Source organism: Schistocerca gregaria, chromosome 5, assembly GCF_023897955.1.
Source record: "Schistocerca gregaria isolate iqSchGreg1 chromosome 5, iqSchGreg1.2, whole genome shotgun sequence".
NCBI lineage: Eukaryota > Metazoa > Arthropoda > Insecta > Orthoptera > Acrididae > Schistocerca > Schistocerca gregaria.
In genome coordinates, this window is record NC_064924.1 from 45117173 (window position 1) to 45130083 (window position 12911).

Sequence of the window (12911 nt, forward strand, 5' to 3'; positions counted from 1 at the left end):
TCATAAATGTATTTTAAGTACCAAATCTAGTTTCTACAGGAAACTTCAAATTTTCAAAATATTACACTAATATAGACAAGGTTCTCAATAACTGGTCGTAGTAAAGAACAAAAACACACATTATTAAAAACAGAAATCGCAGACGAAGCAGCTTTCTTCCTCAACATCGGAATATTGTTCACGAGGCCAGCCACGATGAGACAGACAATGGATCCAACCATTCTTCGACAGTCAGTCTGAATGCAGCCGTATGTGTTTTTCGACTGCGTCTTCTTCACCTGATGAAGTCAAACTAACCTTTTTTTTTTCAATTTTTTTGAGCCAGTCCATTCTTCATATAAATGTCATTTTCTGCTTCTTCGACCCCTTTACGGCTGGGACCATTTGATTCTTCACCATAAAGAGTTTTCGTTTTGAATTTTTATTTTCTACTTTCTCTTTCCAGGATTTTTCTTTGGCTTACAAATAATATCTGCTTGGAGAGGAAGTCAGTGTTGCTCTATTGTCACTTTTCCTATTGGTTAATTTTTTCCACTATCTACCAAGTTAACTTTTTGAGAAGACCTTAGAACCTTTGGTACACAGAAAGGTCGATCACGAACTTCCAGCAACTGTCACTAATCTGTCCGATGTCATTTCTGAGGTCCCACGAACAGCTACCAATTCATCCTGTGGTTCAGGACAGTTATCGGTTGTACGAGATTCAGTAAATTAGAACCGGAGCACATCGACTTGAGTGGCGTCATCTTGAAATATTTCAACTGCTGATGATTCCTCGTCTTGTGGTGCTTTGTATTGTGGTTCTATTCTTTTCTTTTAAATTCGGGAAAACCGGTGTTGGCTTGGTTTTGCCTTACCTTGTCTACCCAGTTTTGCCCTCCTCTACACCTTCCCCCCCCCCCCTTACCCCCCTAGTGACAAACTGAACAAATGTGACATGTGACTTTGGAAAGTTAACATTCACATTACGTTCATCAGATAGACATTGAAATCCACTTAAAGTCGTGTTTAATCGAATTCATTATATAGCTATTTCTTATCAAGTAATGTTTCTCTTTAAACTATTGCTCCAATAACGGAGAAATTTTGAGGAGAAACATTAAACCAGACTAGAAGGGAAAGTAAAAGGAATCCGCTAATGATGATAATCTACAACTCCCCGAAATGGATGAAGCTAGGGTTCTGAGCGTTATTAGACACGCACCCGGATTGACCCCATACGCTGTTTTACCCAGATCTCCACTAATTAGAGGTATGTACGAACGCGAATATGCCCTTCACGAGACAACTTTCACGCTGTACAGACGGTTAAGAAAAGCAAAAACATGACACTAATGGTATTTTTTGTGTCATCAGTCATCTGGCCGGTTTTTTGCGGTCAGCCACTACTTCGTCTCCTGTGCCAATCTGTTAATCTCAGAATAGCACTTGCACCCAACTTCTTCAGTTATATGTTAGATATACTCCAATCTCTGTCTTCCCCTAAAGGGTTTTACCCTGTACAGCACCCTCTAGTACCATCGAAGTTATTCCCTGATGTATTATCACACATCTCACCTTCTTTTCCCTTCCTCCAGTCAGTGGTCTCCGTACTTTTCTTCCCTCGCCGAGTCTGGGGAGAACCTCTTCATTCCTTCCTTACCATTCCAACCGATATTCAACATCATTCTGTAGAACCACGTCCCAAACGCTTCGAGTCTCTTCTTTTCCGGTTTCCCTACAGTCCCGGTTTCATTTCTGTACATCCCGTGTTCCAGACGAACATTCTCAGAAATTTCTTCCTCATATCAAGGCGCTTATTTGATACTAGTAGACGTATTTCGGCCAGATGATCCCTCTTTGCATGTGACAGCCTCTTTGTGCGTCCTCTTTGCTTCGCCCGTCATAAATTATTTTGTTTCGAATATAGCATCATTCCTTCACATCATCGACTTCTAGTCCCCGATTCTCACTGATCTCATTTGTGCAACTCCTAGTCGCTTTCGTCTTCTTCGCTTTTACTCTCAGTCCATATTCTGTGCTCAATAGACTGTTCACTTTGCTCAGGATGACCTGTAATTCTTCCTCGCTTCCACTGAGTACAACAATGTCTTTTCCTTCAAGCTGAATTTTAATCCCACTCCTCAAATATTGGATTTCACGTTTTCAGAGTCTTGAAAGGCGATGTGTTTTAATTGGTAAAAACCATTCAGAAGCCAAGATCGCATAAAATATTTCTTAATTTAAGGCAACTGGTTTCAACTGTCTTTGCCGTCACCTTCAGGTCTTAAATATTTTTTTTTGTTGAAGGACATGTAGATGGACTTGGCCTTTTCGACAAGATCCTTCAAATTTTTGAAAATTTTAGCGATGACAAACGTTTATAATGGGCTGAGTTTTGTCCAGTTGACGTCATTTGCGTGAGGTTAAGCGTAAAATGAACATATTTTACAACAAAAAGATGTTTAAGACCTGAAGATGACGGCAAATACTGTTGAAATCGGTTGTCTTAAATAAAGAAATATTTTATGCGATCTTGGCTTTTGAAAGGTTCTTAACTCCTCAAATACTCTTTTATTTTCGCCGTTCCTCTTTAGCTGTACAGATTGTACAGTAGGGGATATGAATTGCATCCCTTTCTTGCACACGTTGTTAATGCGACCACTTTGTGCTGTCTTCTTCCCTAATCGTTTCTCCTTTCGTGTTAAGTTACCCACCTTTGTCTATAGCTTAGACCTATTCTTCTGAAAATTTCGAACATTCTTCTCAATTTTACACTGTCGAACACTTTATGTAGTTATACACATCCTATGAAGGTCTCTTGACTTTTTTTTTAAGTCTTGCTTTCACTATTATTAAACGCAGCGCCAAAACTAGCTCTCTGATGACGTCACCTTTCCTAAAACCAAGCGGATGGTCTCACGAAAATGTTCAGGTTAAATATCCATTTTTCGCAACACTGTTTTCTTTAAAAACTAACTGTAAAAAAATTACTCGGCTAGTTCCTGAGTTCCCATTGTTTTAACAATAACCACTGACAAATTTCAAAGCAAAAGAAATGTCAACACATCAGTAGCGCCCTCAGTTGGTGTTCTGTGAAGAGATAAAGGGCGAGCCTCGTATCTTCAAGGTCACGCCACCTGATAGTCGCCGCTTTGTGCACTTCCGTTTATCGCCGGTTCGCTGTCTATCTTGGCAGGAAGTCATCGCGTCATAACCGCTGACGTCACGCTAGTCTCTTCCGAGTAAGATGGCACCGTGCTTATACAGTCGCGACATATTCCGTAGGAGCAGTCTTCAAGTCGATCCTAATGTACATTCCCACGGTTTCGCACAGTTTCCTGGTAGCACAGGACGATTCTCCAAACAAGTCCACGACCGGTTTCCTCGCTCTCGTTCTACCAGGTTTTTTCCGTAAGAGCGTGCAAAAATGTAACAGAACACAGAGAATGCTCCACTGAACAATTTGAGATAGGAAACCTGGGGTCGGAGAAGTCAGCTTAAGGAGATATGGAAGTAAACTTGTCTGCCACTTTGTGTAGCATTACTATTTTCCAGCTTATTTTCAACTAACATGCGTACAAGTTTACACGTCCTGTGAGGTTTATTTACTTGTACGTTCTTTATTTCCTGCAAGGAAACAAGGAGGACGATCCCGATTACCAGGAAGTCATGATGCAGGTTTTGTTTACTTTACTTGTCCATAAGCTGGCTCTGTTTTATTGTATTTACACTGTTCCATGACAGGACGTGCTATGTATCAAAGACAGACCCATTCATTACTCTGTGCTATTCAGGGATGTACAGTACAATACGATGGATCCGCAGACGTACAGTTTCGCAGAACTCACTGACATGCAACTTGTGCATGTGGAAGTACGTTGCAACGCTCTCGCTGCTGAAGGGCTGTACAGGGAACGACTTCCTAACAGGCTTCATCCGTCACGATGAATGACGAATGCGGGAGACTGGTTCGCTGGAAAGGAGAAGCGAGGGACCTGGCAACATGAGGACCACACCAGGGATATTTGTCCGGGTGCGTCGGGATCTTGTTCGCCGATTCATGCTTCCATTGAGGTTGATGGCTGTCAGTCTCAGCACGTTTTGTGAGATACAGTACTAGTAGTAAGTTAATTGTGTCAATGATGGTATTTCCAGTTAATTCTAAGTAATTTAAATAAAAAAGTACACAGTAATGTGGTTTTATTCCTGTTATCGCCTCAAGATGGCTGCTCTGATTCCAGGTTCCCTACATCAAATTGTTCAATGGAGCATCCTCGATGTCCTGTTAAATTTTTGCGCGCTTTTACCGAAATGCCTTGTATAGATGAGCTTGACTCGTTTCATTGTAAACAATAATATCACTGTAGGAACGTCGTTTCTTAAATCGGCTTTCATCTTCTCGGAAGAATGTGTCAGCTCGAACTGTTATTTGAGATTTCGTAGTAAAATTTGTGTGCAGCATTCAGCAAGCTGTTGCCTCTGCAGTTTCCACATTCGTACATATTCCTTTCTTTTGAACAGAGAGATAACTTCCGATGTGTTCCGCGAGTTGCGGATCTCGCACCTTTGCCATCTTATGTTGATAACAATGAAATATAAATGAACATACAGCTAGACACACAGAGATACTAAATATGTACGGGTACTACCTTAACTAACCAAAGCTACTTAAAACCAACGTAATCTACGCTTATTTAGGATAGTCTACGGTAGCCTACTGTAGTTTTGCAACTCTATCACATAACTAATGATGAAGTATTGAATAGAATTGGGGAGAAGAGGAGCTTGTGGCACAACTTGACTAGAAGAAGGGATCGGTTGGTAGGACATGTTCTGAGGCATCAAGGGATCATCAATTTAGTATTGGAGGGCAGCGTGGGGGGTAAAAATCGTAGAGGGAGACCAAGAGATGAATACACTAAGCAGATTCAGACGGATGTAGGTTGCAGTAGGTACTGGGAGATGAAGAAGCTTGCACAGGATAGAGTAGCATGGAGAGCTGCATCAAACGAGTCTCAGGACTAAAGACCACAACAATAACAACATCTGCACTTAGTGCGGATGAACCTGCCTGCCCTGCTGGAAGACGTGCCTTCAGTGGTACGAAAGGTGACGTGGCTATTGCGTGATGGTAGCTGAAACACTAGTTCAGAGAGATCACTTTTATTTCCATCTTCAAGCTGACGTACCTCCCTTGGAACGCACTTCCGGTTACATGTCCATATGAACATACAGCTAGTCACACGGAAGAGAGAGACTCTACATTAGTGGCCCATCTCGGCAGAGTGATGACGGGGCTTTCCTTCCGCAGCTGCTGTCCCTGCGTGAGAACAAGAGGCCTGCAGACGGTAGCTGCGACAGCAGCCCCCGGAACAGCCTGTGTGCTCTGGAGCCGCCCCCGCCGCTCATCTCGGACTCCGAGAAAGGTACGTCCGGCCACTGCAGCAGCTCGCCACTTCTTTTGGGTTTCAGCTCACATTCTTACCTGGACGAGGGTACATACTATTATACAAGGTCATATCTCCAACAATTTTACACTTCATATCTACACCACAACCACGAGAAAAGATACATATATTATCATCGTGGCGAAGCTTACAGGATTTACGAGTCTTTACACACAATGGTTTCTCAATAAAAAAATTAGTAGAAGTTTCACCAACACCACGCACTTGAGACAAAGCTATCGCGGTGGTGGTGTAGATGTGAAGTGTAAAATTGTAATTTTGTACAGTACACTGTTTTCAGTCGCCAATAAAAATATCTGCATTTATGCACATCACACCCTGCATACCAGGACTGTTGCTATTAACCTGAAAATAGACAGAACATTAATAACGTTCATTTTTCGATGTGATAATACTGCCCAACAACTATTTTTTTTTTCACTTTGAGACTCAAAGTTTAGTCGTTTTGAGCTGAGAAAGCGGCTATGACAAAGAAGAATGTTTATTAGTTACAGTTTCTGTGATACATAATAGGTCGAAGTACATTTTAATTATGTATGCCAACATCAATGAAAGCACATTTTACAGTTACGTAATGACGATTTCTGTTGTATCGGCTACCATGGCAGTCAGCACCGACACAAACAAGGAAGGGAAGTAGTTGCGATGGCTGGTGGTATGAATCCAAATGATCTGTATATAAAACTTTAAAAAAATAGAACGTTTAATTTGTAAAAGGAAAGAATCATAACATCTCGTTATGCGTGGCGTGATATGCTTCCTGTGCCTCTTACATGCAATTACGTTTACATTCTACTACTACACAGGCTAAGTATTATCTTCCTATTACTCAATACTGAAGCTCTCGAAGTCTGCGACCGAACCGGGCCCGACTAGTCATCGGCGGCTGGTTAAGTCAGCGTTAACAGGGGGCGCTGAATTCTGTTTTTTTGGAGGTGTGGCGCTGACTGCTCTTTCCACTGGCGCGCTGGTCAGCGCCTTCCTGATTCCCTCGGTGCTGTGCTGGTTAGTGTGCACTCGATGCTTGAGGACTGCACAGTTACATTTTAAGAGTTCTAAACTGATGCAAGAATACCTGGCAGTAGGTTGGGTCTGAAGAAACAGTAGGGTTATGAGATTGTTGTCTTTTGGTTTGACTCGGTCTGAGAGGTTTATCATCTTTTTCTCCAAAATCAGACTCATGGCTTGTGGAAGCATGTTGAGTTCTTCTGCTTCCACTCTGTTTTCATTTTGTACTTGAAGCTCATAATTTTAGGGTGAAGTAGGAGCTGGTCGATTATCAGACTGTGGAATATGGCGAATAGCAGATGGAATTGAACTGTTCCTCTTTTATTTATTGATAATCCTGCCTTTATAGTTGGAGTTAAGCAGAAATAACAGTCATCTCTATGATCTGTAGACTCCCACCAAACCATAGGTTCAATAAAGTCATACATCTTTTTCTTTTCAAATTGGCTCTGAGCACTATGAGACTTAACATCTGTGATCATCAGTCCCCCAGAACTTAGAACTACTTAAACCTAACAAACCTAAGGATATCACACACAACCATGCCCGAGGCAGCATTCGAACCTGCCACCGTAACGGTTACGTGGTTCCAGACTGTAGCGCCTAGAACCGCACGGCCACACTTGCGGGCTTTTCTTTTCATTTTTCAGTCATTCCCGTAATAAGTTATGAAACTTATGCAGGGCCCATGACTGAATCCTGGTTCCCTAGCTTCATCCTGTAATAATGCTGATAGGCAGTCTTCACAACAGGAATCAGATTGTGTTTCTCTGGTTGTCGTTGTTGTTGTCTTCAGTCCTGAGACTGGTTTGATGCAGCTCTCCGTGCTACTCTATCCTGTGCAAGCTTCTTCATCTCCCAGTACCTACTGCAAGAAAATGTTATTTCACCACTAATAAAACAAAAATTATCCACTGAATATACAGATTTTCGTGGCATTTTAGTTTAACGAATGTTACAGTTCAAAAGCGCAAGTAAACCAGAAATTCTGCACCAAGTACAACTTAGTAATATAAAACTCACAGTAATAGTAAAAATGTTTTTAACTTATGTACAGCTCGTGAACGTGGTGTAATAACTCCAAAACAAAGTTACCCCACACTGACAATGTAGATCAATGACCTGTCGTTGTTTCTCCAAAGCAAGAGCTAGCTAATCGGTCATTTTACGGTGATTTTGTAATTAAGCTGGTGAAAACATGTAAGAATAAGCAATTTTTTAGCCCACAAGATCTTCATTGTTGGGCAGTGTAATTAAAACTTTATACAGGGTGAAAAGTATTTAAACCGACTAACTCTGGGAGGTTGCAGGGGACATCGAAACAAATATTTTCCCTAATGTCATTTTTTCCTATGAGGATTATTTAAACCGGTGGAGGTTGTATTACGCTCTTCAGTTGTTAGAGGCCATATTACGATCTTCAGTTGTTCGAGGGCGTATTACGCTCTTCAGTTGTAGGCTACTGCTGTTCACCAGTGTAGTAGTGCACTGTCTCTGTTTACTAATGGAGCGACACACCTGGAATGAGTACACTGATATCGTTGGTGCGTACTGCGTAGCGCACCACAACGGACGACCTGCACAGTGGGTTTATCAACAACAATATCCTAATCGCCGTATCCCGCATCATACGACCTTTGCTGCTGTGTACCAACGTCTCCGTGAGACCGGGTCATTTAACAGATTACCTGGACAGGGACGCGATCGCGCTGTAAGGACGCTGAATTTGAGGAAGCTGTCTTTCAGCATGTGGAGCGAGATCCTTCAATCAGCACTCGTGCAACTTCACGTAACATGGGGACGAATCAGACGAATGTAAGAACAGTCCTTCGAGAGCAATTGTTACGTCCATTTAACTTACAGCGTGTCCACAACCTGGAACCAGTTGATTATCCACCCAGAGCAAAGTTTTCGCAGTGGTACCTGGAAAAGTGTGAAATGCATCCTACATTTCCATCCTCTGTGTCGTTTGCCGATGAAGCAACGTTCGGACGCGATGGAGTCTTCAACATGCACAATTCGCATGTTTGAAGTGAGAATAACCCACATGCCACAGTTAATAGCGCTCGTCAATGTGTGGGTCGGTGTTGTTGGCGACTGTTTAATTGGGCCGTATCTGCTACCTAGGCCATTAAATGACAGGCACTATTACTATTTTCTCGCCAGAGCATTGGCAGAATTGCTGGAAGACGTCCCGCTCCCTACAAGACAGCGCATGTGGTTCCAACATAACGGGGTGCCGGCACATTTCAGTCGCCGTGTGCGTCGATTCCTGGACCGAGGGTTCCCAGAAATGTGGATTGGCACAGATGGTCCTGTACCATGGCCTGCTCGATCCCCAGATATGTCGCCTCTGGACTTTTTTGTGTGGGGAGAGAAGCACAGAAGAGGATCTGGTTGCACGGATAGTAGCAGCAGCATGAACAATTCAGAATACTCCGGGGTTTTTGCCCGTGCCAGACAGAACATGATCCGACAGTGTAACATTTGTTTACGTGTCAATGGAGGCCTTTTTGAAACCCTACTGTAATTGAAATTGCATTGTGTTAATGTGTTGTCTCTTGGTCATAAAAAAATTGAAAAGTGTTTGTTGGTTTAATTAATATGCCGCCAGCGAAATCTTCCTCTAACGGTTTATATACACCTCATAGGAAAAAATGACATTAGGGAAAAATATTTTTTTTGATGTCCCCCACAATCTCCCAGAGTTAGTCGGTTTAAATACTTTTCACCCTGTATGTATCCCCGGAACTGTAAGAATTAAGCGGTATTTTTGCGTAGCAATGTTTTCCTCATGTCCATTTTCGACAAAACAGCGATACATTAACACCGTCTCATTTCTCGCAGGTTTTTCCTGTTCCTGCCCTCCGTTCGAGTGCGTGTGCACACGCCAGACAGCGGGCCAGCAGGGCAGCTTCTACACTGGCTCCCAGTACCAAGGCACTGTGGCACACACGGACTGGCTGCAGGAGCACCTGCACCAGATGGGGGCTCTGCCAGTGCACGAAGAACCTCCCCCAGTGCCGCCCTCCTTCTTCGGCCTGTCGGCCGAGGACAGCAGCGGTGCGATCCAGTCGCACCAGCACCAGCCTCAGTACGACTTCACCGCCGCCGCCGGGGACCTCTTCCAGCCGGACGAGATCTTCCAGTTGGACCAGCCCTTGCGGACTCCAGACTATGGCGCCCTGTTGCACCACCAGCAACCACCACACCCCCACCACCAGCACCACAGCCACGAAGACCTGCTGGAGCAGGGCCGGAGTGGCAGCGAGGCAGCACACTCGCCCCCCATGCTGCTGGACTTGGGAAGTGGCGTCGTCAAGTCTGAGCCAGCACCAGAGCCCTACTGGCTGGTGACGCAGCCGCAGCCGGCGCAGCACCACATCGCCGCCGCCGATGAGAGCGACAGCTGCTCCAGCAGGTTCGCCGCCTGCTCCCCAGACAGTGGTGCGCCCATCACCACCGGCGTGGACGACTCGGTGGGCAATGACGGCCTCAGCTTCGGCGACCCCTCCATGCGGATGCAGTGTGCTGAGGGTCTGCAGAGTGTCCCCTGCACCACGCCAGACTTGCAACCAGATTTGGCAGCCTCAAATAAGAACGACGTCGATTGCGTGCCAGTGCTTCCCTATGGTCTCGAAGACGGCAGGGACAAGATGCAGGTGGCAAACGGACAGTCCAGTTCTGTGCACAACGTCCAGGGCATGGTCTACTACGACGCGAGGGACGCTTTCCAGCACCACGATGAGGGCCTGCACGACTTCCATTCCTACAGTTCGAGCAGCGAACACCTGTACAAAGGACGCCCTCAAGACCAGTCTGACCGAGTCACGTGTGAAGCGAGTAATGACCTCCTCAAGAACTACCGGTATCCCACTGGTGACTCCACGTTCGACCCACGACTTCAGACCCGGGATCTGATTACCCCGGGTTTCGCCACAAACTGTTCCTCTGGTGTTCCCATGGGTGACGAGAACGTCCACTGCCCCATCGTCGATTACCCTCTCAACAGTGTTGTCGGGATGTATTGCACAGATGGTGACATTGAAATGCAGGACAGGAGAAACACTGCGAGTGGTGACAGCTTGAGAATGATGTGTGTGAACGCTTCTGATGACCCCATGCACGAGTTCCGAATAAACTGCTCCTTACCCAGTGACGGCTTCCACTCACCCCCACACTTCCACGGCAGTCCTCATTTCCAGCACGTAGCAAACCACTGATGTCCAGAGCGAACGTTTGCACGTGGCGTCCTACTGATTGGCTCACTTTTGTTTTACAAAGTTGCTGTTGCAGATTACTTCTGAAGCTTCATGTTTGTACATAGAATAAATGCTATATTAGCAATTCTATTATTGAAAACTTTTTTAACTTTTGTTACTTTATATGCACGAAATCCCACAGTGTTATTCTTATGATTCAACATGAACCCGCACCATATTTTACCTTCGTGTATTAAGCATTGAACTGCATGAACAACCTGGTGAGTTGGTTTTTCGTAATAGGACTTGGTTCCAAACAATCCAGTAAATCTGATTGTATTAGTACAGCTCGTCCACCAGGTTACTGTTCAGTCAAAAGATAAATGCCATCTGATTCGTGGAGACCACCAAATTACCCGTATCAATAAGAATGCGATGAATACCATATATTACACTTTCTTTTGCTTCACAAGAACACTGATAAAAAGATGGTCTGTATTTTATCAACGCCCTTACTTACTGACTCATGTTACCTACAGTTTCACAAATGTCTTATCCAATTTATCTTTTGAGAGTACTGCCCCACTGGAAAACATGCATCTCTATATTGTGTAAGAGTGTTTGTGACCGTAAATTCAATAAACTTCTTCACATACAGGGGTTGCACGTATTATGACAACATACATAATTTATTGAATGAAACATGAAAGTAATTATTTCATATGTTTTAACTTTTGCTGATGGCAACAGAAGGAAATAGGAAAAATAGTTCACTTTTGCAGCAGTTTGTGTGGAAAAGAAATCACTTGTAGCAAAGTACAAGTTATGTGACGAATGAAGAGCTGTCTCGTTCACGACTCCTCAGTAAACATTTGTGTTTCGACGGTGATGTGGGGAGGGCCGTTATTGATGCACACTCACGTCCTTCGCAGACCAGCTCTTTGCAGTTTCATCTTTATTAAAATTAGCAATTCGTACTCGAACATATAACAGTGTATTCACTTTTCTACTTTGTTTAAGAATTAACATGGCCGGGTACCTGTACTAGAGAAAGTGCACTTCTGCCCGTTTCTTTTGTTCTCTCCATATTTGTATAGCAGGCAACCATCGAAAAAGGTTCAGGTAGATGAGTTATCTTATCCGTGGCAAACTGATACACCCCCGTCACATTACGATTTTCAGCCACCAGGTGTAAAACTGTTCAGTATTAGTAAACATAACTTTAGGCTATGAACCACTTGTCCTTGAATTAAATATTGCTCATCCTATTGCGAACTCTTTTGGCCAGAGGCCTCGAGTGTAACATTTTTGAGATGGCCTCTGATGCAACTCTGAATCATCTGGTACCTCCAGATATTCTCCGAAGTCGAATCAACGTTACTTCGTTAAGTGTTTCTGGGCGCCTGGATCAGTTTCATCCAGAAAAAAAGTCTTTCACTGTTGCATTCCTTACCAAACATCAGTATGTGATTCTAAGAACAGCTTTACACGAAGTGCAATCGTTTCTAGCAGTAGCTTTCGCAAGTCAGGAGACAACCCGAGAGTAGCAGATGGCTAAATTATTCCCTTACTTGAAAGACAACAAATGTTCAGTAGCCTTAATTGTCACGAATGGGTAACGAGAGACTGGCACTTTGAAATTACGACTGTATGATTTTCAACTCCAGACAGCAGTCAAATATCTTGGTGTTTTCAAAACAATGTGTGTTAAATCTTATCGGACTTAACTGCTAAGGTCATCAGTCCCTAAGCTTACACACTACTTAACCTAAATAATCCTAAGGACAAACACACACACCCATGACCGAGGGAGGGCTCGAACCTCCACCGGGACCAGCTGCACAGTCTATGACTGCAGCGCCCTAGACCGCTAGCTAATCCCGCGCAGCTCTCGGTGTTTTCACGGGAAATATGCTCCCGGGAAATTTAAACATTACACACGCTACCGAAAAGCGCGGAAAAGCACTGAGTTTGTTACGTTTCCCAATGTGATGCAACTGAGGGAACATTCCAGATGGTAGGACAACCATTATACCGTAATTTTGTACAGCCTTATTTTCATGAAGTCAGACTGTGCTGTGGTTTGATTTCTCATTCGACATTACGTCGTACTGACTTGTACCAATCCATATCATCCAGAATTCCCCTTGCCTCCAGGATTCGCACCAACTTGTGTCCTACTCGTATTGGTGAGCGATCACCCATTTAATATAATACGTCAACATCTCAGTGCGAAATTGTTATTAAAACC

General features: G+C 43.8%; 1 protein-coding gene across 2 annotated transcripts in view; it reads left to right on the top strand.

Annotated features, from left to right (window-relative positions):
- LOC126272368 (uncharacterized) overlaps positions 1-10820 on the top strand; it is a 72055-nt gene extending 61235 nt beyond the window's left edge. For both annotated transcript variants that reach the window (XM_049975177.1, XM_049975176.1), the window contains exons 5-6: positions 5294-5408; positions 9306-10820. In XM_049975177.1, coding sequence (XP_049831134.1) covers positions 5294-5408; positions 9306-10681 — 1491 coding nt within the window. In that variant the 3' untranslated portion in view covers positions 10682-10820. The remainder of the gene's footprint in view (positions 1-5293; positions 5409-9305) is intronic.
- Positions 10821-12911: the final 2091 nt, after the last annotated feature.